Genomic DNA, 26,568 nt, shown 5'->3' with positions numbered 1-26,568 from the left:
TCGTCATTGACCTTCATTGACACACATACTGTATGCAGTCTATGAAAGAGAGAGACACACACACACACACACACATACTGTATGCAGTCTATAAGAGAGACACACACACACACACACAAATAGCCCTGTATGATTACATGCTAAAGTGAGGGACTGATCATGACCGTAAGGAAGGCTTTGTCAGAGAGAGGGAGGAGGGGGGAGGGGGGTGGCCTCTCAAGTCACGTCAGCCGGAGCCCAGCAGACACAGAAATAACATCACACACCATGATGAAGTTCATAAACCACAAAATATGAATGTTCATATCCAGTATATTTTGAACAAGGCTATCTTCTTGCACACTCTATGCAGAAAAATAAGTAGTGGCACACATTACACAAGAATATTATAATATAAAATATCTAAAGACGTGTGCAGTTTACTAACTTCTGTTTTTGCTGTGAATGTACTTCGCAGGGCACTGAGTGTGTTTTTATAGAAAGTTCTTCTGCTGCACGGTGGTGCTGTTTTATGGAAACGCTGTCCATTGCAAGCCAAATATACACTTTCAATTATCTTAAAAGGTCTGACTTGATCAAATCTCATCCTCTCTCTCTCCATCTCCTGCCCGTAGGTGAAAAAGAGGCAGCAGGCGATCGTGGGCTTCCTGGAGGCGAACCGGATCTCGTTTGAGGAAGTAGACATCACCATGCTGGAGAACGAGAGGCAGTGGATGTACCGGAACATTCCGCAGGAGAAGCACCCTGAGAAGGGCAACCCCATGCCCCCGCAGATCTTTAACGGACAGGAGTACTGTGGGGTACGTTTTATACAGTGTATACACACACACACACACACACACACACACACACGCATGCACACACATGCATGCACACAGGGCCGCTATTAGGCAGTGAAAAGTTAGGACAATTCCACACACACACACACACACATGCATGCACACAGGGCCGCTATTAGGCAGTGAAAAGTTAGGACAATTCCACACACACACACACACACACACTGATATCTAGAGTCTGCTATTTAAGGGTCCTTTCCCAGAGGGACATTAGCAGGCTCTACATTGTACTGTACCTTTCCTCTGCGCCTCTGGGTCACATGTTTACATGTTCAGGGATGGAGTATGAAGCATGGGCTTTTTTTCTGAGGGGAAAATGCACACCTCTCTAACGTGTGCACAGAGGCATAACAGGGCTTCTCTTGTTTAGAAATGTTTAGCCTTTTCAAAAACTGCTCACACATTGGTCTATGGGTGTAGGTGTACATTTGAATACTAGTGAACAGTACTGTAAGTTGTTGTTGATCATATTATTTTTTTAGGAACAGTGGTCATGTGGCGCAATCTATTAATTAATTAAATGGATGAATTCATGTGCATTCTGTTAATTAATTTCTACGTAGCCTACACAAACTGTGCAGTTTTGCAGCTGAAAAACAACATTTATTTCCAGAGAACATAAACAGTTTACTTAAACTACTACAAAATAGTCTCCGGTTCTGCTCCCACCTACTTGGAAGCCCTCATACAGACATACACTACCTCCAGACCGCTGCGCTCCTCAGAGAAACGACGTCTAGCTCTACCACTGGTACGCTCAGGCCAATCCAAACTTTTCTCATCTGTTGTTCCTCATTGGTGGAACGCACTGCCAGTTTCTACAAGGGCAGGGACATCCCTCTCCATTTTCAAAAAACTCCTGAAGACCCAGCTCTTCAGAGAACATCTCCTCTCATAGCACTACTTACAACTAGTCTTGCTGATCCTAGCACTTACCACCTGTCTTGAACTGACACTCAACAGCACTCACTGATGCACTTATTCTTACTGTACTCTACCTTTTTTTAAATGGTCCTAGAATTGTTGAGAGAATTGCTTTAAAACTTAAACTGTTTACCATGTTGTTAGTCGCTTTGGTTAATAATGTGTCAGCCAAATGTAATGTAATGACTTAGGCCAGAGACTTTCTAATGAGGAGACACAGCACTCAAAAAATCCTCCATAGAAATGCATGGGGGTCAATATGGCCGTTGTCTACACATACCCCACCCCTTCCTCGGCAAAACGTCGACATGTGAATACATTGAGCCAATCATGTGGTGTTATGTGAATACATTGAGCCAATCATATGGTGTGTTGTGAAGACATCTTCCCAATCATGTGTTGTGAACTCGCCGCTGGAGCAAGATTGGTGTCGTGAAGCCTTGCGCGGTGTGTCGTGGTGTCGTGGCCGCCGAGCGGAGGGACTTGCCTAAAAGGACTTTGCTTAGGCCTGTTACTTTGAGAAGGAGCATAGGCCACTGACACTGGCCAAAATGACAGTTTGGCACCCAACATTAACCAGTGCATTTTCAGTTTTGTCATTTGATCATTGTCCTGATCTAGGCTGATTCTAGGCCGAGTTTTTTCTGATGTGATGTAAGCGCGAGTGTCATGTCATGTGTTTCCAATGGGGGTGCATCGTCGTTGCCGTAGCCTGCATAGACTATGAAGAAGCACTTCAACATGTGTGTGAGCCTTGCGTTCTCAACTGCGCCAATGTTGCTTGTGTAGACTATGAACCAGGCCTTTGACTCACTGAGTCTGTGTTCTATCCATCATTTGAGTTAAGGCCTTTGTACACTGAGTCCATGCAGATTCGGACAATTGACCTGATAGATAGATAGATAAATAAATAAATACATAAATAAATAAATAAATAAAACAATGTGAAATTCCGTATTTTAGTATAAATAAAGGCCTTTACCATACATGGGTTTGTTTGCTCCCCTTGTAAACCATGTTGATTAGATGAAGTTTGAAGACACTTTGGATTGCTTGCGTATGCTTCTAGCATGATTACTTTAGTGAAGCAATCTGTTTGTCACTGTTTAAATATTTTGTCATCCTCTCTGATGTGTGTAGTGTTGCCAAACACACTGTTGAGGGTCATCTGATTCTCCACTGATGTGTGTAGTGTGGCCAAACACACTGTTAAGGGTCATCTGATTCTCCACTGATGTGTGTAGTGTGGCCAAACACACTGTTAAGGGTCATCTGATTCTCCACTGATGTGTGTAGTGTGGCCAAACACACTGTTGAGGGTCATCTGATCTCATCTGATTCTTCTGGTACCCACTGAAACTTGAAACTTGAAGAGGTGCATCCAGTTATGCCTGCATGTACTGTGTGTGTGTGTGTGTGTGTGTGGTGGTGGAGGGGGGGCGTATGTATGCATTTGTGTGTGAGTGTGTACGACCATATCGCGCACACACACACACACACTATAATACACAAAGAGTTAGATGTGTGTGTGTGTGTGTCTGCATGTGTGTGTTTTATTTTGAATGTGTGTGTGAGATTCCAGTGAGCGTACTACTGATGGTTTGTGAATGGGCACAGCCTGCATTAGGCCGCATGCGTCTCATTGAGCGTGCATGCCCTGCCGTAATCCTGCCGAAATCCCATCAATCTCTTAAAGAGATTACACACACCAACTCTATCTCTCCCCTTCCTCCACCAATAGAAACGGCATCATCTATATCCTTTGGTCACGCCTACTCCGCAGGAGCCAATCACAGCAAAGCAGAGGCAGAGGCAGATTCTGATCCTAATTGTCCGTCAAACATAAGATGTGTGTTGTTGCATTGTGTTTAATGCAGAGGCCATAGATGTATTTATCCATAAAGAGTAGGACTGACCTGTATGTGGGGTTATAATATATACAGGTGAACTGTATGTGGGGTTTTAGTATGTACAAGTGAACTGTATGTGGGGTTTTAGTATATACAGGTGAACTGTATGTGGGGTTTTAGTATGTACAGGTGAACTCTAGTAGAGGTAGATCTAGTAGAGAGCAGTGTTTCTTGATCTGAACTGAATGGGGCACAGTCACATTGAACTAGTTTGACCCTCTAGTAGTAGTCCCTGTGTGTATCTGTGTGCACACTTGTGTGTGTGTGTGTGTGTGTGTGTGCACATACGTGTGTGCATGGTTGTGTGTTGTGAATGTGCATGTGTGTGTGTGTGTGTGTGAGTATGTTAGAGTATAGAGAGTATAGAGGTGTGTGTGTGTTTATTTTACACAGTCTATGGTGTTTGTACAGGACACAGTATAGATGACTGACAGTACTTGTCCGTCATCCTCATTTTAAAGGTGCCCTGCCACACATATTTCATTACTTTGTGGTAATGTCTGAACTTCTACCAGGGACATTTTTTGTGGAAAACATGCCTTGGTTACTTTCAAGCCATTCTAGCGTGGTATAGAAAGCTTGCCGGAAGACTCTATTTGCGCCAGTGCTCATTAATATTCAATGAGCTAAGCTGCTTGACTCTGATTGGCTAACAGCTAGTCGGTTTCGTCCATAACATAATAGTCGTTATCAACTAATTTTAGCTTCATGGCATGAACTTAGCTTGGCTAGCAAGTGCTAGCATTGTCCAAATGGGCATAAATAAAACCTGCTAGGCTAGCGAGTGCATTAAACCTGTATAACATAACACTTTCTTGAGTTGACAATAACGTTTTACTTACGGACTGAGCACTGGTCGTAGACTGCCGCGATGGTAGCTGTTATCAACTAATTTTAGCTTCATGTCATGAACTTAGCTTGGCTAGCGAGTGCTAGCATTGTCCAAATGGGGATGAATAAAACCTGCTAGGCTAGCAAATGCATTACACCTGTATAACATAGCACTTCTTGAGTTGACAATAACGTTTTTATTTACGGACTGGGCACTAGTCGTAGACTGCCGCGATTGTAGCCTACTGCTCCAGGCTTCAACAGCAACCTTTTTGCAAAGCCTGTGGCATTGTTCCAAAAAATAAACTGAAGGCATTTGATCCTCAAGTCTGGGTTTTTGGGCAAAATGCATTGTTGAAGTTCTATTCGTGCATAGCACACAAACCCGTTGACATTCAGCCATCCTTGCATACGAAAACTGTAAACGAGCTAAACGAATTTTGTGGGCACGGTCTCAACTGGGCAAGCTCATGAATAGTAATGAGCTTAATCAATTTCACGGCAAACTGAAGAGCTTTTGCAATTGGCCTGATTTCTCCGCTTATTTCTTTTCAGTGGCTAGAGCTGACAGAGGAGGTAGCTGTTCATTTTCACATTCACGACATAACACAAACAGATATGGACCTAACATATTTAAAAAATACAAGTAAAAACGGTTTTGTGTGGCAGGGCACCTTTAATCAGCAGTCCCATGTTACCTCCTCAAATCTGACCGTTTATACAGGGATGACAGACCAGTAGGTAGAGAGAGGGATGATGGGGATTAGTAATCCACTGGGATTTGGGTGAATCCACATACAGTGGTACAGTATATGGTTTTGTGTTTATTGTTCTGCTACTGTACAGCCTTGTGGTCTGATTGCAGACTCTCTATATCTCTTTTGACAGGACTATGAGGATTTCTTCCAATCGAAGGAGAATAACACTGTGTTTTCATTCCTGGGACTCAACTCCCACCCCTCAGTGAAGGTACTGGTGTGTGTGTGTGTGTGTGTGTGTGTGTGTGTGTGTGTGTGTGTGTGTGTGTGTGTGTGTGTGTGTGTGTGTGTGTTCATATACTCACACACACACACATATAGGCACACCTCACACTCACTCATCCCATTTCTATGAGTGTTATCTACTGTCTGATAAAAACTGCTGCAACTCTATTACACACACAATCAGCAATTTAGGGGTCAAACTGTCTTCATCTCCGAGTGCCCACTCCAGACCAATATCACCCCACCTCCACTCGATAAAACCAATACAACTCCCTCCAATGTCCAGAATCAACCCACTCATCCAGCAGCCAGTCTTCTTCTTCTTCTTCTTCTTCTTCTTCTTCTTCTTCTTCTTCTTCTTCTTCTTCTTCTTCTTCTTCTTCTTCTTCTTCTTCTTCTTCTTCTTCTTCTTCTTCTTCTTCTTCTTCTTCTTCTTCTTCTTCTTCCTGCAAGTCAGTCTATGGCTCCTCTTAGTAAAACACCCGTGGCTCTCCAAATTAAACACATTCTTCCGATTGCCACTCCCTCGTTTTCTTCTTTTTTCCCTTTTCTCTTCTTGTCTTTCCCCCTCTTCTCTGGGAGTGAGTCTGCATCCCCTTTAATGATGTTAGACTGCAGGGACAGAGCTCTGGGAGTGAGCATCTAATCTAATCTGATTACCTCTGGACGACTGCGTCTCTGCCTGTCTGTCGTCTAGCTCCCAATCAATACTCATTTGGGACATTTCATTCTCTCATGAGCAACGTCCTCAGTGGGCAATCAGACCGGGGATTCTACCATGACCAGTGGTAACTGAGGAGATGATGAAAGACGATTGTCGACTGTGACCGTGACAAAAAACGAAAAACATTGATGTCGAATGTTGATGTTGTTGACAAACAAATGTTGATGTCGATGATTATTTGCCATTGTCTCCGTTGACAGGAAGAATTAACTATAATTAATTTAATCTAATCTTGCCCAAGTGTCCCTGTTCTTGAGACACATGTATGAGGAAGGAGATGGGGACGTGGGGGGTTCAGAACCATCTAAATCATCTTAAAGCTGCAGTTGGCAAGAATTCAGTACCATCTAAATCATCTTAAAGCTGCAGTTGGCAAGAAATTTTTGATCATATTTACTGAAACCGACACTATGCTCCGACAGAACAACATAAATCAGCCGCACTTCTACCTCTACATAGAGCCTGTTATTTGTTTTGCAAAAATCCACAGCTCCCGGTTTTTCTGGTCCAATCAGAGTAGGGCTGTGTGAGATCTGACTGTCAATCACAGTCTGGTGCACTGACAAGCACAAACTCGATGAGAGGGTGCTCGCGTGGTAGTAGGGGAGGGTGTGAGAGTTGTAAACATTCAACATTTTGGTCCCCTCAATCGGTCAGACTTGCCAACTGCAGCTTTAAGCTACTGGGACCTTGAATTTCCCCTTCATATCAATAAAGTATCTATCTATCTATCTATCTATCTAGAAAAGACAGGTGTAAATAGGTTTCAGCAGAACCATCTAGAAAGGACATGTGGACCCCTAATAGCCCATAGACTATAAGTAGGTTTCAGGCTGATGTAGGTGGGATTTCACATTTGTCTCCTTGGGATTTGTCATGATAAACTCCCCAAACAAAAATGATGTGGGTCTTCCATATGTAAGTCACTCACTACACGAATAAAAATGTGTTCAGATCATTAAATGTATTCATTGATGCAACTAGTTATCTACACCTACAACACAGTACAGCATACTGTTGCTTTAGGTTTCAGAATGTTGCTGAATTTATTTAACTGTGCCTTATAAATAGTGCATATTGTTGCTTTAAGTTATTGAAGGAGTTGAAAGAGGGAGTAGTAAACATGTGCTGTATGTCTCTTGTGTTGTTTGTTGATCTTGTGATTAGGGGGCTACAAGGTTGTCAGTGTGGTTGTTTGGTGGAGCTTCACTTATCCACCTGTTTGTTTGTTTGTTTGTTTGTTTTTTGTTCGACAGGAATCCGAATCATAAGCGTTGCCATGGAAGAGTGTGTGGATAGAATTGTGCCGCATCACTTCCTGTTTCGGGGGATCTCACCCAGACCACACTGAAGCCTTGCCAAATGATGATGCTGTCCACACACGCACACACACACACACGCACACACGCAGACACATACACACAGACACTTACGCAGACACATATACACACACACATACGCATATACACACACACACACACACACACACACACACACACACACACACACACACACACACACACACACACACACAGACAGACAACTGCGGCAACAGAGGAGTTTGGCCCTCAACAATAGACACTTATCTTTTTTTGTCTTTTGTATAACTTGTATACTTGTGACCGGTGGGATGTAGCTGATATTATCTATGCTCAAATATTAGACTATAATGTGGCTTCAGAGAGGGGAATAGGATGACGTGTGTGTGTGTGTGTGTGGTCGTGTGGTCAAGTTTAGAATTCTATCTGTTTCACTGACAAACAGAATATATGATTAACCTGCCGTGCAGGTCTCTGTTTGAATGTGTCCGCGTGTCTGTCCACACACACACACACACCCGGACACTAACAAACACACAACGCTTTGTGTGTGTGGGTGTGTGAGTGAGAGAGAGAGTGTGTGTGATAGATTTTATCTGGGTTCAATGAGGGTCAAGTCTAGAGTGATGATAAGTAAGGCATGAAGACCTCCATGTTTTGTCGTGTTGTTTTCGATGTCACTCTCTAACTGTTAATGTCAGATATGCCGTTACGTTCCAGGAACTGTGAAGTGATGAATATTGTGTCCCCTCGCTTTACTCCGAAAGGCCTTGTCAAGAATGACTGAAATGATTGACAGCCTTAAATCTCTGTATACTGTATCTCTCCTCTCTCGTTCCTTCTGCCTCTTCTTTTTTGTAAATATTTGTCTGAACTACATCCATTTTCGTGCTGTGTGTCTGCTGTCTGTCTTTGCTTGCCTGTCATTAGTGTTGAAATTGAAGAATTTATTTTCCTCTTTTAACTCTCTTCTTAGTGGTTCTTTTTTTTTCTCTCTCTCTCTCTCTCTCTCAGGCGGTTAATCACATGTAGCATGAAACACTATAGTTTGGACATTATTTGGACATCTGCTTTGTCTGCCCCCTCCCACCCCCACAACACACACACTCACACACGCATATTCACTCACCTTATGTGGATTAAACGGGTGGTTTTTCCTGGATGGAATAGGAGTCACATGTTCTTTGACCTCAGATTAGTGTGGCAGACAGAGTCACTGCTTTCCATTATATGTCCCCATCTCTCTCTCACTCTGCTCCCCCTCTCTCTCTCTATTTCTCTCTCCCTACCTACCCCCTCTCTCTCCATCTGTCCCCCCACTCTTTATCCCTATTCATTCTTTACTTCCATCTCTCTTTTATTCTTTTCATCTCATCGCTACTTCCATCCCTTCCACCCTTCTGTGATCCTCTCGGCCTTTCTCTCTCTCTCTCTCTCTCTCTGTTTTTCTCTTATTAAATTATCATGGGTGGATGAGCTCCTCATTCATGTTTGCACTTGACTGACACACACATACAGAACTCTCCCTCGTCATCTCTCTCTCTCTCTCTATCCCTCTATTCCTATTCCTTCATCTCAAAGGCAGTCGCTCTCTCTCTCTCTCTCTCTCTCTCTCACTCCCTCTGTAGAGCTTTCACCCCTCTCTCACTCCCTGCCCCTTTATGTCTCTTTCTTTTCCTGTCTTCATGTCTCTCTCCCTTCCTCTCTCTCTTATCTCTTCTACCCATCCAGCCTTTCCATCATACTCCTCTTTTCTTCCTCACTGTTAAACTGCAGATTAGCCAAACGCCCCCTGGTGGCCACTGACCGTCATGCTGATTAAGATGCAAACTATTTTTCATCACAGAAGAAGTATGAAATATTGGATTGTTTTGTAAATAAACAGTATATGCCTGTCCGCCGTGGGTCAGTTCTTTGCTCAGCGAAGCTGCGTCTGGCAGACTTCTGGACCCTCATGGTTTGTTTACATTGGCACTGATGTGAGAATGGCCCCCAGGTGTTACCAGGTGTTATGTGAATGCAACCAAGTCCTCTTGGGAATTCAATGAAGACAGAAGGAATGGAATGAATGGATCTGATCTCTCATTGGTAGATGGGCCATATGCTCGGGAGGCTCTTAAGCTGGCTCATTTATTTCCGGTCGAGGCAGGTGTGATTTTAATGTAACTTCTTGTTGATGTAATTAGTGTGTACACGGACCTGGTTGGGTGTTGCACCTAGTGAATCAGCATGTTACGTTGTTGAATGATTTATGCGTGTGTTAAAATTGTTATTATTGGGCAAACAAGATATTCAGTGTCGGGGTGAAGATGTAAAGAGCAGAATACAACAGAAGATGCCGTTACAACACGGTTAACGCTCCAAATAAATGAGCTGGCTGAGGAGCTTTTTATTGCCAAAGTTGCATCAACATATTAAGACATTTGGTGACATAATCCACAACCCACACTTCAGATCATTACATAGGATATACTTCCATGTATAGTAAAAAAAAAAAATCAAGATTTTTCATATATTTGATATTTCACTATTATTTACAATTCAAAATCAAAACAATAAATCACATTCAGAGGAAACCCAACATTACCTCAGCAACAATAGCTGAGATATAGCCTCATAGTGAGACTGATTATAGTGCAATGCACCTTTTACAAGGACCTTCCAAATGGTAGGTGGCAGTCCCAATGAAGACTCATTCTGAGCGATAAAGTGTCAATTGTTCTGTCTATATAATGCATATGATTATTCAAAAGGCAGGAAAATTAATCAATACAGTCATATTAATGCTAGATGCATTTGATTAAATGAAAATATACAAAATTGTCAAGGAAAGGATACAAGGAAGTTCATTGTCACATGCATATAGTTACTGGAAGTAAGAAATGCAGTGAAATTATGTCTGGTGTCAGCCTATTTGTGCATTAATGGGGGGGGGTAAAACGTGCAGTAGAAGAGGGGTTTAGTAGATTAAGTGGCAAGGGCTGCATAAAAAGGTGGGGAGGATTGGGATTGGGTGGGGGGCACCAACAAGGAGCACCCAAGAGCAACAGGGGCAAGGAAAAACTCCCTTACCAAGGAAGAAACCTTGGGCAGATAATATGAATGGTTATTTATTAACTTCAGTAGAAAGACACAATATAAAACATGCACATTGCTTCTCTCTTGTCAGTTCCTTGTACAAGAGCAGTAGGTCCCATTTGATGCTCATCTATTCTTAATAGTGACATTGAATGCCACAGGGCCTCTCATAGTAAAGCCCAAGTAGAATGTGACATTTTCATTGCTATAAGGCACAGAGGCTGCGTTCAGGGGAGTGACCATGAATTCTAGCTTTTGTGGGCCTTCCAGATAGACGCTTCCATTTTCTGTCCTGCCCGACACCAGTTTTAACAGTTTGGCCGTTTCAGCCATCTTCCACCCCTCTCCATGGTACCATCTTATTCTCTTCTCTGAAACTGGCAGGGATTTTGTGGTTGCTAATACTTTGCTCTTGTGAACAATCTTCTCCAATCCTTTTCCATTGCCCAAGAAAAAATGTGTGTAAATTCTTCTTTTTCTTGCAGGAATGTCCTTCTGTTTGTCAAAGTAGCAGGTTGTAAGAATTTTGACGGCAGACAGCACAAATTCATATTTTTTCTCCTTGTCTTCTTCACTGTCGTGATCTTCAGGCCAGAACAGGAGTGTGAGTAAGAAGAGAGCATTTGGTTGACAATTCCGTTTGTCCTTGGGAAACTTCTGGCTGAGATCTTGAAGCTCTTTAAGAGAGGCCAATGCTTTAGACTGAGTTGAGAGACAACTAAGAGTTATGTTAGATGCTATGTAGTTGACAAGATCCATTTGATCCATCTTTTCCCTCAGTAGTTTGTACAAATATATGAGGTCCTCCAGAACTTTGACCTTATCTTTTCTTTTGGAATCAGTCAAAATGGAGAAGATGTTGGTCATGTTTCCTCCACCAAGTTGGTATATTTTCATGCGTGTCATGGCAGGAGTTGGAATGTCTGATCCAGACTCAGAATAAGCATTGTGCACACTGAAATATTCCCCAAACTCTACTGACTTTCTCACCAACCACTTCTTAGGATGCTTTATTTGATCCTCAGTCTCTTCCTCGTCTGCACTTGGGTCTGTCTGAAAATAGCTTAGGTCCTCTGATATCCACTCCAGAGATGTCTGAATGATTTTATAAAGGTCTTTAAGTTTGCTGTGAAAATCCTCCCATGGCTTCTTCACTTTGTCAGGAATGTGGTCAGTGAGCAAATATTTCACACATTCTGTTTTGTTAGTGAACACAGATGAAGTGGAAAATAGCTGCAATAAGCGACATCCTACTTCAGCTGCTGCAAAAAATCCTGCATTGCTCATAGATTCAGCATCTGCAATGGCTGCCCTCTGACACTCCTGAAAGCTATCCATGGCTTTGATAGCAGTTCTGACCGCATCTGCTATTCTTTCTGCTGTTTTATTCTCTTTCTTTAGTCCTGACACCTTTTTGTAGAACCATTTCCTGTACACTTGGCCTTTGGTGTTAAGAATAAATGGGTTGTTTGGCAATTTCTTGCCAGCCAGTTCAGCCCAACATTCTGCATCTTCAAATTTCTCCTGGCTGTAATTCAGTCGAGCCAGATGTTGAGCAAATAGAGGATCCTTGTCAAAACGCTTGTAAGCCTCTTTGAGGAGATTAACTGCCGTCTCTGGACTTTCTGTATCTCTCACATGCTCAATAAGGGGGGAGAAGAAACTGTCCTCCTCGTCTCCTTTGCTGATCCTATCACGCCTCATGAACAAGGCTCGCAGACACTTGACATAGTCTTCCCTCCCAAACCTGTGCTCATACAAGACATCATCATTGAGAAGCTCCAGAGCCAATTCACTCTCCTGCTTCTCCTGACATAAGAGCTGCTTCAGTATTTCTTTTGCAACTAAGGGGTGAATGATTCTGATGGATTTAATGTATGTTCTTTCATCTCTCAGGTGTATAAAAACCAGTCTGCCAGGCTCAGTTAGTGCCTCCTCAAAAGCATGCTGGCGAAACTCTTCCTTGACATCACCCTGGAGTAACTGGAACTTTTCAAGGTGTAGAGAGAGAGTAAGTCGAGCTTCACAATGGGACTGGGAGAGGAAAGAGTTCTGCACATAGGTGTTCAGCAGTGCCACATAATGGATGAGACGAGTGACGACATGGTCATGGTCAATGTCCTGAAGCAAATGTTCCACAAACTTTTGCACATACTTAGAAATCTTCTGATGATCAAATCCTTCACTCATGAGAACAAATGTTAAGATAAACTCTGGGTTGTATTGTTTTTCAAGCATTTTCCTTTTACCAGAAAACTGCTTCTTTTCTTCCTTTGATAGCTTGTGGGTCACCTGCACATTATAAAATGGGGACTCCTTGCACTTTTTCTCTGGATTGTAGGATCGTCTACAGCTCAGGACAATGAAGCACAGTGTTCCTTGTGTAATTTTCTGTCTGGTAATAGCATTCTCCAACTCATTCTTTAAGTCACCCAAAAAATCATCATCACAGTCTTCTACAAGCAGAAGGACTGGCACACATTTTTGGATACCAGTTTCCTCATATGTCCGAAGCCGATATGCATGTTCAGACACTATGACAGCAGAATATGATGGTTTAACAACTGCACATCTGAGCTTTTTCCGGTTGTTCCACAAGACTTGTCGGGCAACAGTGCTGCCCCCGCTGCCTGGGTGATGAAATATGTTGAAGCTGTGAATATGCAACTGGTCTGCACTGTTTTTAAGGCAGTCACTGAGGAGATTTGAGATCACCTGGTAAGCATCCCTTTGAATGACCTCCCCAACATGCCTCTTCTCTGCCAGCCAGAAATTCATCCAGTTCACTTTTCCACCATGGTAGAAGTGTTGTTCAATGTTTTCTTTTTCAGCTTCGATGACATCTTCTCTGGTTTCATCACAGTGGTCCATGTAAAGAATCTCTAGTGAATACATCCTCTCCTCCTCTCGACTCTCAAGAAGACACTCCCCTTTCGCATAAGTGGGTAGATGCTTTGTGGTTCGAGAAGCAACAGACTGGATGCGCTGAAGTGTTGCATTAACATGGCTTATTTTCATCCCGACAACACTTGAATGGTTCACCATGCTTTCGTTGCAAAAACTCTGCGCAAAACTCTGCCACTTCTCAAAGTTATCCTCAGATTCTGATATGCAGATGATGTCTTCGTGACCACCCATGTCAGAGAAGAATTCACTGTAGGTGTGCAGGAGAGGTTTTTCGACTGGAGAAGTAAGAAGGAAGATCAATGTGAAGGTACCTTTGGGCAGGATCTGTTTGCAGATCAGTGATGCACATTCCTTGAGTTGAGTCTTTTTAGTTTTGAACCATGTCATGTCATCACACTGCTCCTTTCCTTTGAAATCATTGCGACCATTGCAGAAGATCCAGCTGGTTTGTTCAAACAAATGCATTTTCTTTTGAAATTCCTCAGAGGTCAAGCTACTTGATATTATGTAGTCGTGCATGAAATGCAAGTTTGCAGCATGATGTTTCAGGTATTCCTGACAGAGTCCAGACAAATTGGAGTCAGGATCAAAATCAAAGACACAGAAGATCCTCATATTCAGTAAAAAGTCAATGCTGCTCAAGTGTTCACTGCAGAATTTGTTTGTAACCAGGATGAACCATTTGCCCTTCTCAAGATATGTCTTCCCACCTGTAACAAGCATTGTCAGTTTCCTCCCCAGGTCCGGGCAGGCTTCTGGCATGGTGACACACTCACGGTTCTCTGCAGCTTCTCTTTGTGCATCCCGAGTAGAGACCCGCTGGTAAAAGTAATTTTGGTCATCCACTGGCTTGGTTGTAGCACCCACCCTACAAAAGATAGCGACCTTCTCATGTATGACTTTGTTGGACTTCTCATTAAAGTTTGGCAGGCGAACAGTATAAACTCTGTTCCTCACAATGCTTAGTTGGGGTACAATGTCAACTTCCACAACATACCTCTTCTCATCTGTATTTATGTCAGTGACCTCAATGAACTCTGGCGGACGTATGCATCGTCTTACATCTTCAGCATCAGAACGAGAGTAACATCTCTCTATGTGATCTAGAGCGTCAACATAAATGTCTTTGTCTAGAACTGGTATGCCAATAATTTCACCATGAATGTAGCCTGTGTCCTCCCTACTATCCATAACTCCAAAATGGATTGTGCCATTAGATCTGATGTTCATGCAACCAGTACCAAATTTGAGAACTTCTCTAGCAAACTTTGCCTGTAATTTAGTGTGGTTTAATTTGGCAGCAATGGCAAATGACTTGTACTCATGACAGGGAGAAATAAGATCAGAAATGCCAGTTTCAGGCTGAAGGACATTCGACATGATATATGTGAAATGAATGCCCTCTTTCCCAAATGGTCTTCGTTTACAGTCCCTCTTTGTAAATGGCATGACCGCTGTGTCCTTTACAGGATTTGTTTTGTGTTCTGCAATATCCGGACTGTCAAAGGTTTCATTAACAACAGTGGGACGTTTCCGCATTGTTTTGCTTGCATCCTTCTGACTATCCAAGATCTTTTTGCTAACCACAGATGGGCCTTGTGTCTCCTCCTCAGGAGGAGTTTGAGTTTGGACAGGTTGTGGTTTTGCAGCTTTCTGGTTTGCTGAGGTTTTATTAGCAATGATAGGATGTTGCTGTATTGGTGTTTCTACATCTTTGTGATTACCTAAGATCTTTTTGCCAACCATAAATGGGCTTTTTGTCTCTTTTCCAATTTGTGGCTCTTCTGCATCCTTCAGACCCTCTGAGATTTCTTTTGTTGTTGGTTGTTGCGGTTTTACTTTAACCATTTGTGTTTTCTTAATTGATTGTATGAGCTGGTCTCTGTTACTGAGGATCAAAAAAACTTGCCCAGATTTCATTCCTATTTTGTTTATGAGATAGTCTTCAGTTATGTCACGGAGGACTGGTCCATCCACTTCCTCATCACAGAGCTTGCTAACATACTTCTCTTTTACTCCTATGCCATGTAGCCAGGAGCTCACTTGATCCTCAGTCCATTTGTCTAGGGGCAACTTTATTGTATCTTCTAAAAGAGAAAAAGAACATGATAATACAAATAAGAACACATTGTGAGCTACCTATCAGTTGTACCAGTTGTTTTTCCCCATATTGAAAGAATATATTCTGACAGAAACCATCAGTAATTCACAGTGCGTGAAATTTGATCTCTAAAATGTTCATCTCTAAAAAGTAAAATAAATAGAGTTTTAGAATGGTAGGCTACTAAGCAGGGTTTCCAGAAGGCTTTGTGAGCCTAAGAAGTTCATAAAGTCCCTATAATGTTTCACTATTTTCAGAGCTTATGTGACAGAGCGCAGTGCGCCTGTCACTTGATCTGACAAATCTCCCAACACGGTATGGATAATAAGACTGAACATTTAAACAAAATGGGACATTTTAAATTAATATGATCTGGGGGGATAATTGCCATGATTGTGGACGATGTAATTTGTACCAGGCCAATATCATGTGATTGAATGAATGTATGTACGGAGGTCTGAATGTTTGGATGCGTGGTGAAGGGAATTAGGAATGGAAGATTTGTTTATCGGTAAAAGTGATAAAAGGTATTTGTTTGCATAGCGTGACATCAACGCAGTTTGGGGGGTTGCAAGCGCGCACATAACATCTTAAGATAACTTCTTAAATTTGTCATTGCATGTTAATGCTGTACTAGCGAATGTTCTCACCGGTCTTCATGACGGCCTTCCGTGTACAGGGGGCAAGCCCGGTTTGCAGGCGGGCGAGACCTTTTTCAATGTTTGGGGCGGTGCTCCGAGGGAAGCTCATTAAGCAGAGGGGTGTTTGTGGCAAACTTTTCTTTCTTCATTGTTTTCTTTTGGAAGCGCAGTTTTTTTGTTAATGCACAAGAAATATTCTGAGTATTGTGCTGCGCAAGGGTTTCTAAGAGATTAAATATTCTTTCAAGATGTTAATTGAATTGTGACCGTGATTTGGTTGTGACCAGTGCTATTTAATGCCTGGGGTTGCTTTAGTAGAGAGATGCGTCTCTGACGAGAGAGGACGTAAGTATTGTTTCTTTAACAGGGGCCTAGAAGCGTGGGCATTGTCCTATCTTTGTTTTCTGTTTGTCCAGTGTTTGTTTGTTAATTGTTTGTCACTTAAACCTGCCGGTAGCCTCCCAGTAAATAATAATAATAATAATAATAAGTCGTTATTGGCACTTGGATCTCCACCTGAGTCTTCTCTCCACCTGCTCGGACACACACTCCTTTACAGCTTAACATGTTAAAAAAACTCACAGATGTACGCATTATTTGATTATATATAGAGATGCACCGATATGTAATTTTAGGGCCGATAACAATTACAGATATATATTGGTTTGTTGTGGCCGATACCGATACGATAACTATGCACAACTATTTTCCACTAGCCTAAAACTATGAGACTGAAAGCTAATTACTTTCACATTCTTCTTTAAGTGACAGACACTCAATTACCTACTGTACACACCACAAATGTAATGACATTAAAGACAAGTATAATAATTTAAAAATCAATATGTAGTTTTCAAATGACTAAATATGTTCAGCTTTTAGTAATTATGCAGATCATAAAATACTATCAATTATTAACAGCATATATAAAGTTTATATGAATTCCAAAATATGAAATAGAAACCTATTATGTAGCCTAAGCCATCACTTTCAAAGTGTGTGTGTGAGTGTGGGTGGAGGGTTGATCAAAGTCTAGGATCGCCACTGATGTGGTGGGGGCCCCCAAATCAAATCAAATAAAAAAAAATCTAAAAAGTATCGAAATCGAAATTCTTCACTTGGTAAGGTATCAAAACAGTATTTTTGGTATACTACGTTGGTATGGTACGTATGGTACACTAGTAGGCCTACTACATAATTATGTTCACCAAAACTGAAACCGAACCCACGCTACTAGTAACATAAATAGCATCAAATGGTCAAGACAGGGTTTGTTAAAAGAAAATCAAGTGGAACCTCTAACACAAGTAAGGTGCAAAGACTTGATGAAAATAGTTCAATGAGCATTGTGTAATATACTGTTGAAGTCAGTCTATATTAATTTAAGAAATAATCAATTATGGAAAAAAAAGTTGGTTGAAGCCCTATTTCCGACTCTGTAGTAGTGTTTATCAAACAAAACACCAAATAAAAACAAATGCCATTCTCTTATACTTGCCCATTTTGTAGAACACAATAGTCCATGAAGTTGCTAAGAAGTCATCTTAAGTGCCAGTATACTGTTAGTCAAAGTCTTCCTCAAGGACCCTTTCCAGCATGCACATGTGGGGTGTTCACAAGTGAATGTGTTGTTCCTGTTAAAATTAGCATAGCCTTGCATAATTTGTTAAATGAACGCCATATTATCCTTCATTAATAACAATAACCAAATATTTAATCTTGATTATTTTGTTATGAATCATGATAGTGTAATTACTAATACACTAATTTGTTAATGAACGCCATATTATCCTTCATTAATAACAATAACCAAATATTTAATCTTGATTTTTTTGTTATGAATCATGATAGTGTAATTACTAATACACTTACCTGAGCATGAATGATGAGCGATCAGTGGAACCTGAACAAAAATAACACAGTGAACAGGTGCGTCGTTTGGGGCAGAGCCCGGTTTCCCCATAGCGATGGATGTATGCACTTATGTTCTCTGAGATTGATTTTTCAAACATTCGTTTGATTTTTAGGTATGAACATGGAGGCTCATGAGCTTGCTCCCAGAGTGTAGGCTACCACTGTAGCTGCCTGGTGGCTCTAGATCATAGATTCTAGATTCGTACCAACAGTGCTCGATGACCTTGAGAAACCGAGATCTATGTGAAAAATTGCCGTAATTCTGCTTTAAAGGTACGTGCCGACTTTTTAGGACTAGCTTATTAACCATATTCCCCAGAGTTAGCTAAGTCGATACATACTCTTCTCATCTCTGTATGTGTAGTTGGGCGGAGTGATTTGCAAAGCACTGCTACTTGGGGTTTGAAGTAATAACACCGGAGCGTGTTGCCTGCAAATCCCTCCTCCCAAGTAGCAGTGCTTCGCCTGAATGTGAACATAGTACCAAGTCTATAATATACATAGAGATATACAAAACGGCTGTGTCTCATTATTTGTTATTTGTACACGTTGTAACTATACAAATCACAGCATGTGAATAGGAAAATGTTGGCGTTCTTTTGTCACTATTGGGAGGTGTTGGGCTATTGGAACCAGCCACTTCGAGAAACCTGTGCTAAGCTAGGCTAGCCGTGGTCTCAGTCAGACCGAGTAACTAGGCCTACACGCACCAAGATGAGAAGGGTAGGCGTATGTATCGACTTAGCTAACTCTGGGGAATATGGTTAATAAGCTAAAGTCCCAACAGGTCAACATGTTACTTTAAGAATAGTAAGAGTGACAAACTACTTGCTTTCGGGAAACTGGGCCTTGGCCTAATCAGGAACTCAAGCCTTGGCATTTTGCCCAGCTCAAAGGTCTGGATCAGGTATCCGATAACACTTCCCTTATAAAAAAAAATAGGGACCGAAAATGCTGTTTTTCTGAGCAGTACAATGCAATTTCATGTCCAAAATACTTTTTGCCACAAAAATGGTGTTTTGACCATTGAAAACAGTAGTTATTTTTTGCTAAGGATGTCTCTAAAGGTATACTTTACTAAAAGGAATGGAAAGAATATTGAAGTTGGGCTACTGTTTGATAAAAATATGAGAACTGACAACTTACAAGGGACAAAGTTATTTAAAAAATGTTACAGTACGTATCAGCTTGTCTATGTTAATTGCTCAGATCTGGGCTACACTGTAATATCGCAAAACTACTCACCTGAGATGACGGAACATGCTTCTTCATGTAACACAATAGGCTCCTAGCAATTCACAATTCATAGCAAGAAACACCACTTCTTATCGAAGACAGAGGACCCAAACGGTTCTCACAAACCTTCCATCAGTGGTGGTCTTAGCTTGTATGACATCCTAGGGCACTATGGATTAATGTTTAAGATATCTGTTTGCTTCAGTAGGCTACTTTATGATCCCCAACCACACCCAATCGTCTTATTGCACTGCAGGACGAAAACGAAACGAAAGAGAGTTGGCAGCCCTGCATTATGGTAAGTATGAGATTACTCTTTTCTTAAAACAACTTACTTGAAAGGTGAATAAGAGCAGTTCCTATACATTGTAGAGTGTGGCTACCCGACCCGAGCCCGACGGGACCCGAGGGGTCGGGTCGGGTTCGGACAAATATTTAGAAATTGGGTTCGGTTCGGGTTCGAACACATGGGGGCAATATGCATTGGAAGCTTTACATTTAAAATTCCTTATTATGTTGGGTAACCAACAGGTCTGCTTTACGATGCAAGCGTTTGTTTTTTGAGAATAAAGTAAAATGTAGCCTAAAAAAGACCTAATAGCTTTCTTCCTGTGCGCAAGATTTGTTTATCGTGACAACGCATTTCAGGCATGCCGCCTGAAATGCACACGCGTTGTCACGATACATTAACAAATGGTTATGCACATTTCACACATATGCAGTCTTGGGTGACGTTAAAAAAGTTGTTAGCCTAACAGCAGATTTTAAGATTATTTGCGTTGCATAGGCTACTGGTAAAGACATAGGCTACCGGTAGGTCGTCTCATTCAACTGGATGAGGATTTCCTCGAGTTGCCCCAAAGCTGCATATGGATCAGTGACAGAGGCACTGTAGTTTCAACGACTGTTGCAGTTCATTTTTAAGACTTTTCGTCAATGGTAAGACAAGAATTCTATTTCAATAGGCTATGCTTGCTTGGGCCTCTTGTGTTAATGTGCGCTGTGTGTGACCTGCGTGCGTGCACGCTCATCTGATTCTGTAGACAATTTGTTGTGTGTTCCGTTTAATGGGCTAAAAAGACAGGCCATCCACAAACGTGAACGTTTAATCACTAGCATGGGAATAACTGAGGCATCATCTGCGTCGGGCTCGGGTCGGGTTCGGACATAAAAATGAAAATGCCTGTCGGGTTCGGGTCGGGTTCGGACGCGGGCCGGGTTCGGACAGAAATTTGCGGCCCGATCCGCACTCTAATACATTGTCAACAGTCCTGACAGTGGTCCTGATGATATATTTCCCAACAGTCTCCTTTCTTCTAAAAGGATGGTTTCATATCACTGTATATTTATTTAATACCTGTAAGTGTCTAAAACCATATCTGTGTATTAGCACTGTAAAACTATTTTAACTATGCAATACATTGATATTGTACTAAACATAAGTAGTGATGATTACAAAATGCAGGTGGTAATGTCATGACACTATGTACTTGAGACACAGAGACTACACAGAGACACTGCAAAAAATGCCTTTCCAAGAAAAATATTGTTAACTTATTCCAATCACTATGAGGCTCCATGACTTTGTTAACACAGGGCATCTGAACACACAAAACAAATTTTGATATTTTTATAACAATTTGGGTGTTTTATTTAACTTTAAAACCCCCATATGTATTCCCGATCAAAAATGACCGGCAATTAGAAATAAATGGGTGAGAAAATGGTCAGTGTATAAAATTGAGTCCAGGCACATACCTATTGATCAGATGGACTGTATGTGTGCTTCTGTACATTAAAACACACACACAAACACACCCTCACTCCCCCTCTTTGCTTCTATGCCAGCCCCCCTGGATCCTTTCCTCAAAAGTATTTTTCCTTTTCTGACTTGCATGAGCTCAGGTTAATGAGGCCTGCATAGCAATATGGCCATAAATAGCAAATGGAAGTTCAAAACTGGTAATATCCAATAGAATATAAGTTGATGCAAAGGTCTATTTTTACCTCACTTTCCCAATACTGTCTGGCCTCATCAGAGTATGACAAAAGAACTCTGTGCTTCTGAAGTTCCATGTCTGCCGGATTTCTCCAGTTAGGTTGAATATTCTGTTTGGACTGCCTTTTGCTTGTTTTCAGTATCGGATTTTTTGTGCTTTGAACCTTTTGCTTGCTTTCCTTTAAAACTGTGTCTCCTGTATGTTTGCTGAGCCTTGGGCCTATAACTTCTTTGTTTAACCTTGTTGGATCCTTAAACCTCATAAACTTCCTGTGTGTGTCCTGACATTAAGATATTTAAGTTAATAATTAGATTTCCATTCTTATTTTGGAAAATGAATATCTAGAAACAGGCTAAACTTGCTCATAACAAATCAGTTAAAACGATGAAAACAAGGCATAGCATCAGGTCTTGTGAAGCTGTGTGTAAAAATAGATCAATATAGAAGAAAAGATGAGTAGCTTACACAATTATTTGTAAAGATTTGTCCATGTGTTTAGCTAAATGGCCTCCAGAGACTCCCTATAAGAATCTCCCCTAGAATCTCAGTTCTTCCACATGTGTCTTAGACACTCTGCCTACCAATTTCTTCAAAACTGTTTTTCACCTCATTTGCGGCGGATGTCCTTCAAATTGTAAATGTATCACTGCTGTCTGGCACTTTTCCTAAGTCACTGAAAACAGCTGTTGCAAAGCCACTTCTCAAGAAGAATAACCTGGATGCCTCCATGATAAACAATTACAGGCCCATATCCAATCTACATTTTAAAATTATTGAAAAGGTAGTCTTTAATCAATTAACCACCTTCCTAACATCAAATGGGTATTTTGATAACTTTCAGTCTGGTTTTCGGGCAAATCACAGCACTCATTAAAGTTTCCAATGACATACGCCTCAACACAGATTCAGGTAAAACATCAGTCCTAGTGCTACTGGACCTTAGTGCAGCATTTGACACTGTTGATCACAATATTTTACTACACAGACTAGAACACTGGGTTGGATTTACAGGCATAGTTATCAGCTGGCTAAAATCATATCTACAAGAAAGGAGCTTCTTTGTTGCCATCGGAAACTGTACCTCAACACCAACGTCCTTGACCTGTGGTGTTCCCCAGGGGTCGATTTTGGGGCCACTATTATTCAACCTCTATATGTTCCCACTTGGACAAATCATCCAAAATAAGTTGATTTCATATCATAGCTATGTAGATGACACACAAATTTACTTAGCGCTGTCACCAAACGACTATGGTCCTCTTGAATCTATGTGTCAGTGTATAGAACAAATAAACACCTGGATGTCTTAAAATTTTCTTCAGCTGAACAAAGAAAAACACTTAAGTAATTATATTTGGTAAAAAGGAGGAAAGACTTAGGGTTGCCACTCTCCTTGACACAAAAGGGTTGAAGGCAAAAGATACTGTTAAAAATACTATTAAACAGCTTCAGGTGATACAAAATGCAGCAGCTAGGATTCTAACAAAAACTAAAAGAACTGACCACATTACTCCAATTCTTAAGTCCTTGCACTGGCTTCCAGTAAGTCACAGAATTTTTGCTTGTTTATAAATCAGTAAATGGAGCAGGACCTAAATACCTGTCAGACATGCTTCAGCAGTACACACCTTCTCGTCCTCTCAGGTCCCAGGTGAAAAACCTGCTAGTAAAACCTACTGTTAGAACTAAACATGGTGAAGCAGCTTTTAGCTGCTATGCGGCTCAGCTGTGGAACCAACTTTCGGATGACATCAAAAAGGCCCCAACTGTAGCCAGTTTTAAATCTAGACTTAAAGGATAATTCTGGTGTGATTTTGACCTAAAGTGTGTTGAAACATGATACCGAGTGTGAATGTATGTCTCATAGCTCACCTCGGCTTGTCCCCTGCACTCAGAAATCTGGCGCTAGTTAGCCAATGCTACCAACACAGTGTTTCGTTGTGGTGCCTCGGGCATCGGCCTAACCATGCAAATAAATCACTGTTTTACACCATTTACGAGGCTCAAAGTAGCTCCATACTTCATTGGAAGACTTCCGAGGGCCTTGACATTTAAAACGAGACATAGAGAACTTTGAAAAAGCACTGGCAGTTTATTTACAAGACGATTTATACAGACTGTACCTTAAGGAGTTTTACCGTTCGACGCCATCTTGAATTCAGTCCGCGATAAGTCGGCGGCAATCTGAACAAACAGGTATGATAAGGGATCAGATTCCAAAAATAATTCCGTGAAAATGCATGGATTCCAGTTGCTGCTACTGTACTGTTCTTCCTAGGCTTCTTCTTATTACAGTGCATGAAAATGCACTGTACTGTTCTTCCTAGGCTTCTTATTCTTAGCTTTATTATTCTTCTTCTAACGCAGTTAATGCATACCTGTCAACACTCCCGTTTTTCCCGGGTTTCTCCCGTATTTCAAGGTCATCTCCCAGCACGGTTGCCAGATTGTGTATGAAATACACCCTACACATACACGATCACTTAGTTTCAATTTCAACCGTTTTGTCATAGGCTAAAACCTGGCAACCCAAAACCCAAATAAGGAAGCGGGTGCCGACTGCCCAGCCTGAGTCTCGTCGTAAGCAAGCGGGCTAGTTGAATGGCCTACTCCAGACTAGCTGTTGTGAAATTGTTGGGAATTTAATTGATTAACACATCACATAAACTGTTATTGAGTGTTGTTGATACACTGAACTTGTGCCCTCGGAACCAAATCTGACAGCAAGCAGCTTTGGAGTTTTGGAAGTAGACTGCAGGCAGGCAGCTGGCGGATACATAACTGGCATGCGTAAGGTAATGGTAAGGTAAAAGCAACGACCGAAATGCAGTGTTGAAACACGTGTATGAAACGTATTAAATATGCAAACACAGATCCGGTATAAACACTGACCCAAAAAAAAAAAAAAAAAAAAAATCCTCCCGTTTTTGGAAAGCTAAATGTTGACAGGTATGAGTTAATGCAGCTTCAACCGTTTAACATAGAAACTTCATTCAAACTATGTTACGTAGGTCTTACTTATGACATGTGGGCTTTGTATTTTTCATCTTTGTAACTTTTATAGTTTTTCAACTATTAATTAAAAACTACTCAAAATTTCCCCATAGACTTAACATTGGGCTGATGACATCACAATGGGCTAATTAACTTGATTTGCACCTGTATCAACTTCCAGCTGCTCAACTAAGCCCCATCAAAGAGCCAGTTAAACTGATTGATTGATTGATTAAACTATTAATTAAAAACTATTAGGCCTTTATGTCATCACAGCAATTAGAATCTTGTGCCAGGTGGCCAGGCCACCTGCATAAACTGTCAGTTTCTCAGGCTTTAAGCATACAGTCTCATTCTCTTACTACACATCCTGTTCAACTGTTTCAACTGTTCAGTCAACTATATTAAACCTCATCTACCTAGCAAATAATTTGACCATTTAAACTATCCACCTATATTAAACCTCATCTACCTAGCAAATAATTTAACCATTTAAACTATCCACCTATTTAACTGTTCAGTCATTCCAACTATATTAAACCTCATACCTAGCAAATAATTTAACCATTTAAACTATCCACCTATTTAACTGTTCAGTCATTCCAACTATATTAAACCTCATCTACCTAGCAAATAATTTAACCATTTAAACTATCCACCTATTTAAACTGTTTAGTCATTCTAATATTAAACCTCATCTACCTAGCAACCAATATAGTTTGTTTTTACTCTGTATGATATTTTACATCATATGTTTTGCATTTTCATGCACTGTATTTCCTTCAGGAAATGCTTTTCTAGTTACAGTGCATGAAAATGCACTACAACATCCATTAAACAATCTGCTATCAACATCCATTCAACTTTCTGTCTATCAACATCCATTACACTATCTACATTCAACTTTTAAACTATATACTCTGTCTCAGGCTTTAAACATACAATCTGGCTCTCTTAAGACTACTATTTCCTCTGCCCACAACTGTTTCAAAGTAAATATCCTCACTACAATAATTCACTATTAAATAATTTAACTATTTAAACTACTCAACTATTTAACTGTTCAGACATTTCAACTGTCAGTTGTTACCAACTATGACTCCTGCCAACTGTTTCCAAATAAAAGTTTGTTTGCCATTTTATGTTAATATACAGTATGTTCATATTTTCATGCACTGGTAATTTCCTCGAAATTACATTTTCTAGTTAGAGTGCATGAAAATGCACTCTACTGTTATCCGATTTTTTCTTATTAGAGTGCATGAAAATGCACTCTACTGTTATCCGAATTTTTCTTAATATTATTATTCTTCTCACGCTTTTTGTGTGTTTAATACAGCTTCAACCGTTTAACTTAGAAACTTCATTCAAACTGCGTTGCGTAGGTCTTACTTATGTGACTTCATAATACTATGTATTTTTCAACTTTGTAACTTTTATACTTTTTAAACTATTCATTAAAAACTACTAAAATTTCCCCATTGACTTACCATTAGATTATGACATCACAATAGAGCAATGCCAGGTGTTCAGGCCACCTGGAGCCACTGTCTCAGGCTTTAAGCATACAATATGGCTGTATAAAGACTGCAGATCCTGTTCAACTGCTTCCTGTGCCCACAACTGTTTCAAAATAAAAGTCCCTTTAAACTATCCAACTTTTTAACTGTTCAACTGTTATCAACTGTTAAACTGTTACTGTAACTGTTTGTCAACTATGACTCCCATCAACTGTATCCTCTGCCTTCAACTGTTTCAAAATAAAAGTCCTCACTAGCTAGTTAGCTAGTTAGCATCATTATCATTGTTAACATAGTTAAAATGAAGAAAGCTAAAAATGATTAGCTAAGTTAGCATTGTTAGCATAGTTAGCATTTTAGCATAACTGCTAAAATGATTAGCTAAGTCACATGGTTAGCATTGTTAGCATGTTTTCCAAAACTGCTAGAAAACACGAGCTAAGTTAACTAAGTAATTTGGTCAAAATAATTAGCTTTGTTAGCATAACTGCTAGCAAACATTAGAGCCATTCCAACTGTCAGTTATCGTCAACTATCTACCTATATAGAGCCTTTAAACTATTTGTCTACCAACACGCATTAAACTATCAATATGTCAACAACCTTTAAACTATCTACATATAACTTTTAAACTTTCAACATTCATT

The 26,568-nt window shown here is 40.7% G+C and overlaps 3 protein-coding genes across 3 annotated transcripts in view; 2 read left to right on the top strand and 1 right to left on the bottom strand.

The window, feature by feature from the left end:
* Positions 1-9,427, top strand: part of sh3bgrl2 (SH3 domain binding glutamate-rich protein like 2) — a 17,280-nt gene extending 7,853 nt beyond the window's left edge. The window contains exons 2-4 of the mRNA XM_048251356.1: positions 615-800; positions 5,393-5,473; positions 7,468-9,427. Of these exons, the coding sequence (XP_048107313.1) occupies positions 615-800; positions 5,393-5,473; positions 7,468-7,482 (282 nt within the window). The 3' untranslated portion in view covers positions 7,483-9,427. The remainder of the gene's footprint in view (positions 1-614; positions 801-5,392; positions 5,474-7,467) is intronic.
* A 1,127-nt stretch (positions 9,428-10,554) lies between these two features.
* LOC125298807 (sterile alpha motif domain-containing protein 9-like) lies at positions 10,555-19,499 on the bottom strand. Its single transcript, XM_048249675.1, has 4 exons — positions 19,417-19,499; positions 18,130-18,160; positions 17,756-17,891; positions 10,555-15,602 (listed from the first exon to the last, which is right to left on the bottom strand). The coding sequence occupies exons 3-4, from the start codon at positions 17,757-17,759 to the stop codon at positions 10,735-10,737; spliced, it is 4,872 nt and encodes a 1,623-aa protein (XP_048105632.1). The 5' UTR covers positions 17,760-17,891; positions 18,130-18,160; positions 19,417-19,499; the 3' UTR covers positions 10,555-10,734.
* Positions 19,500-19,565: 66 nt separating this feature from the next.
* The window catches only part of LOC125298806 (Fc receptor-like protein 5), a 31,802-nt gene continuing 24,799 nt past the window's right edge, over positions 19,566-26,568 (top strand). The window contains exon 1 of the mRNA XM_048249674.1: positions 19,566-19,705. The gene's annotated coding sequence lies outside the window, so the exon portion shown is untranslated. The remainder of the gene's footprint in view (positions 19,706-26,568) is intronic.

Source organism: Alosa alosa, chromosome 8 (genome assembly GCF_017589495.1).
Source record: "Alosa alosa isolate M-15738 ecotype Scorff River chromosome 8, AALO_Geno_1.1, whole genome shotgun sequence".
Taxonomy (NCBI): Eukaryota; Metazoa; Chordata; class Actinopteri; order Clupeiformes; family Clupeidae; genus Alosa; species Alosa alosa.
This window is presented reverse-complemented; position numbering and strand designations above follow the sequence as displayed.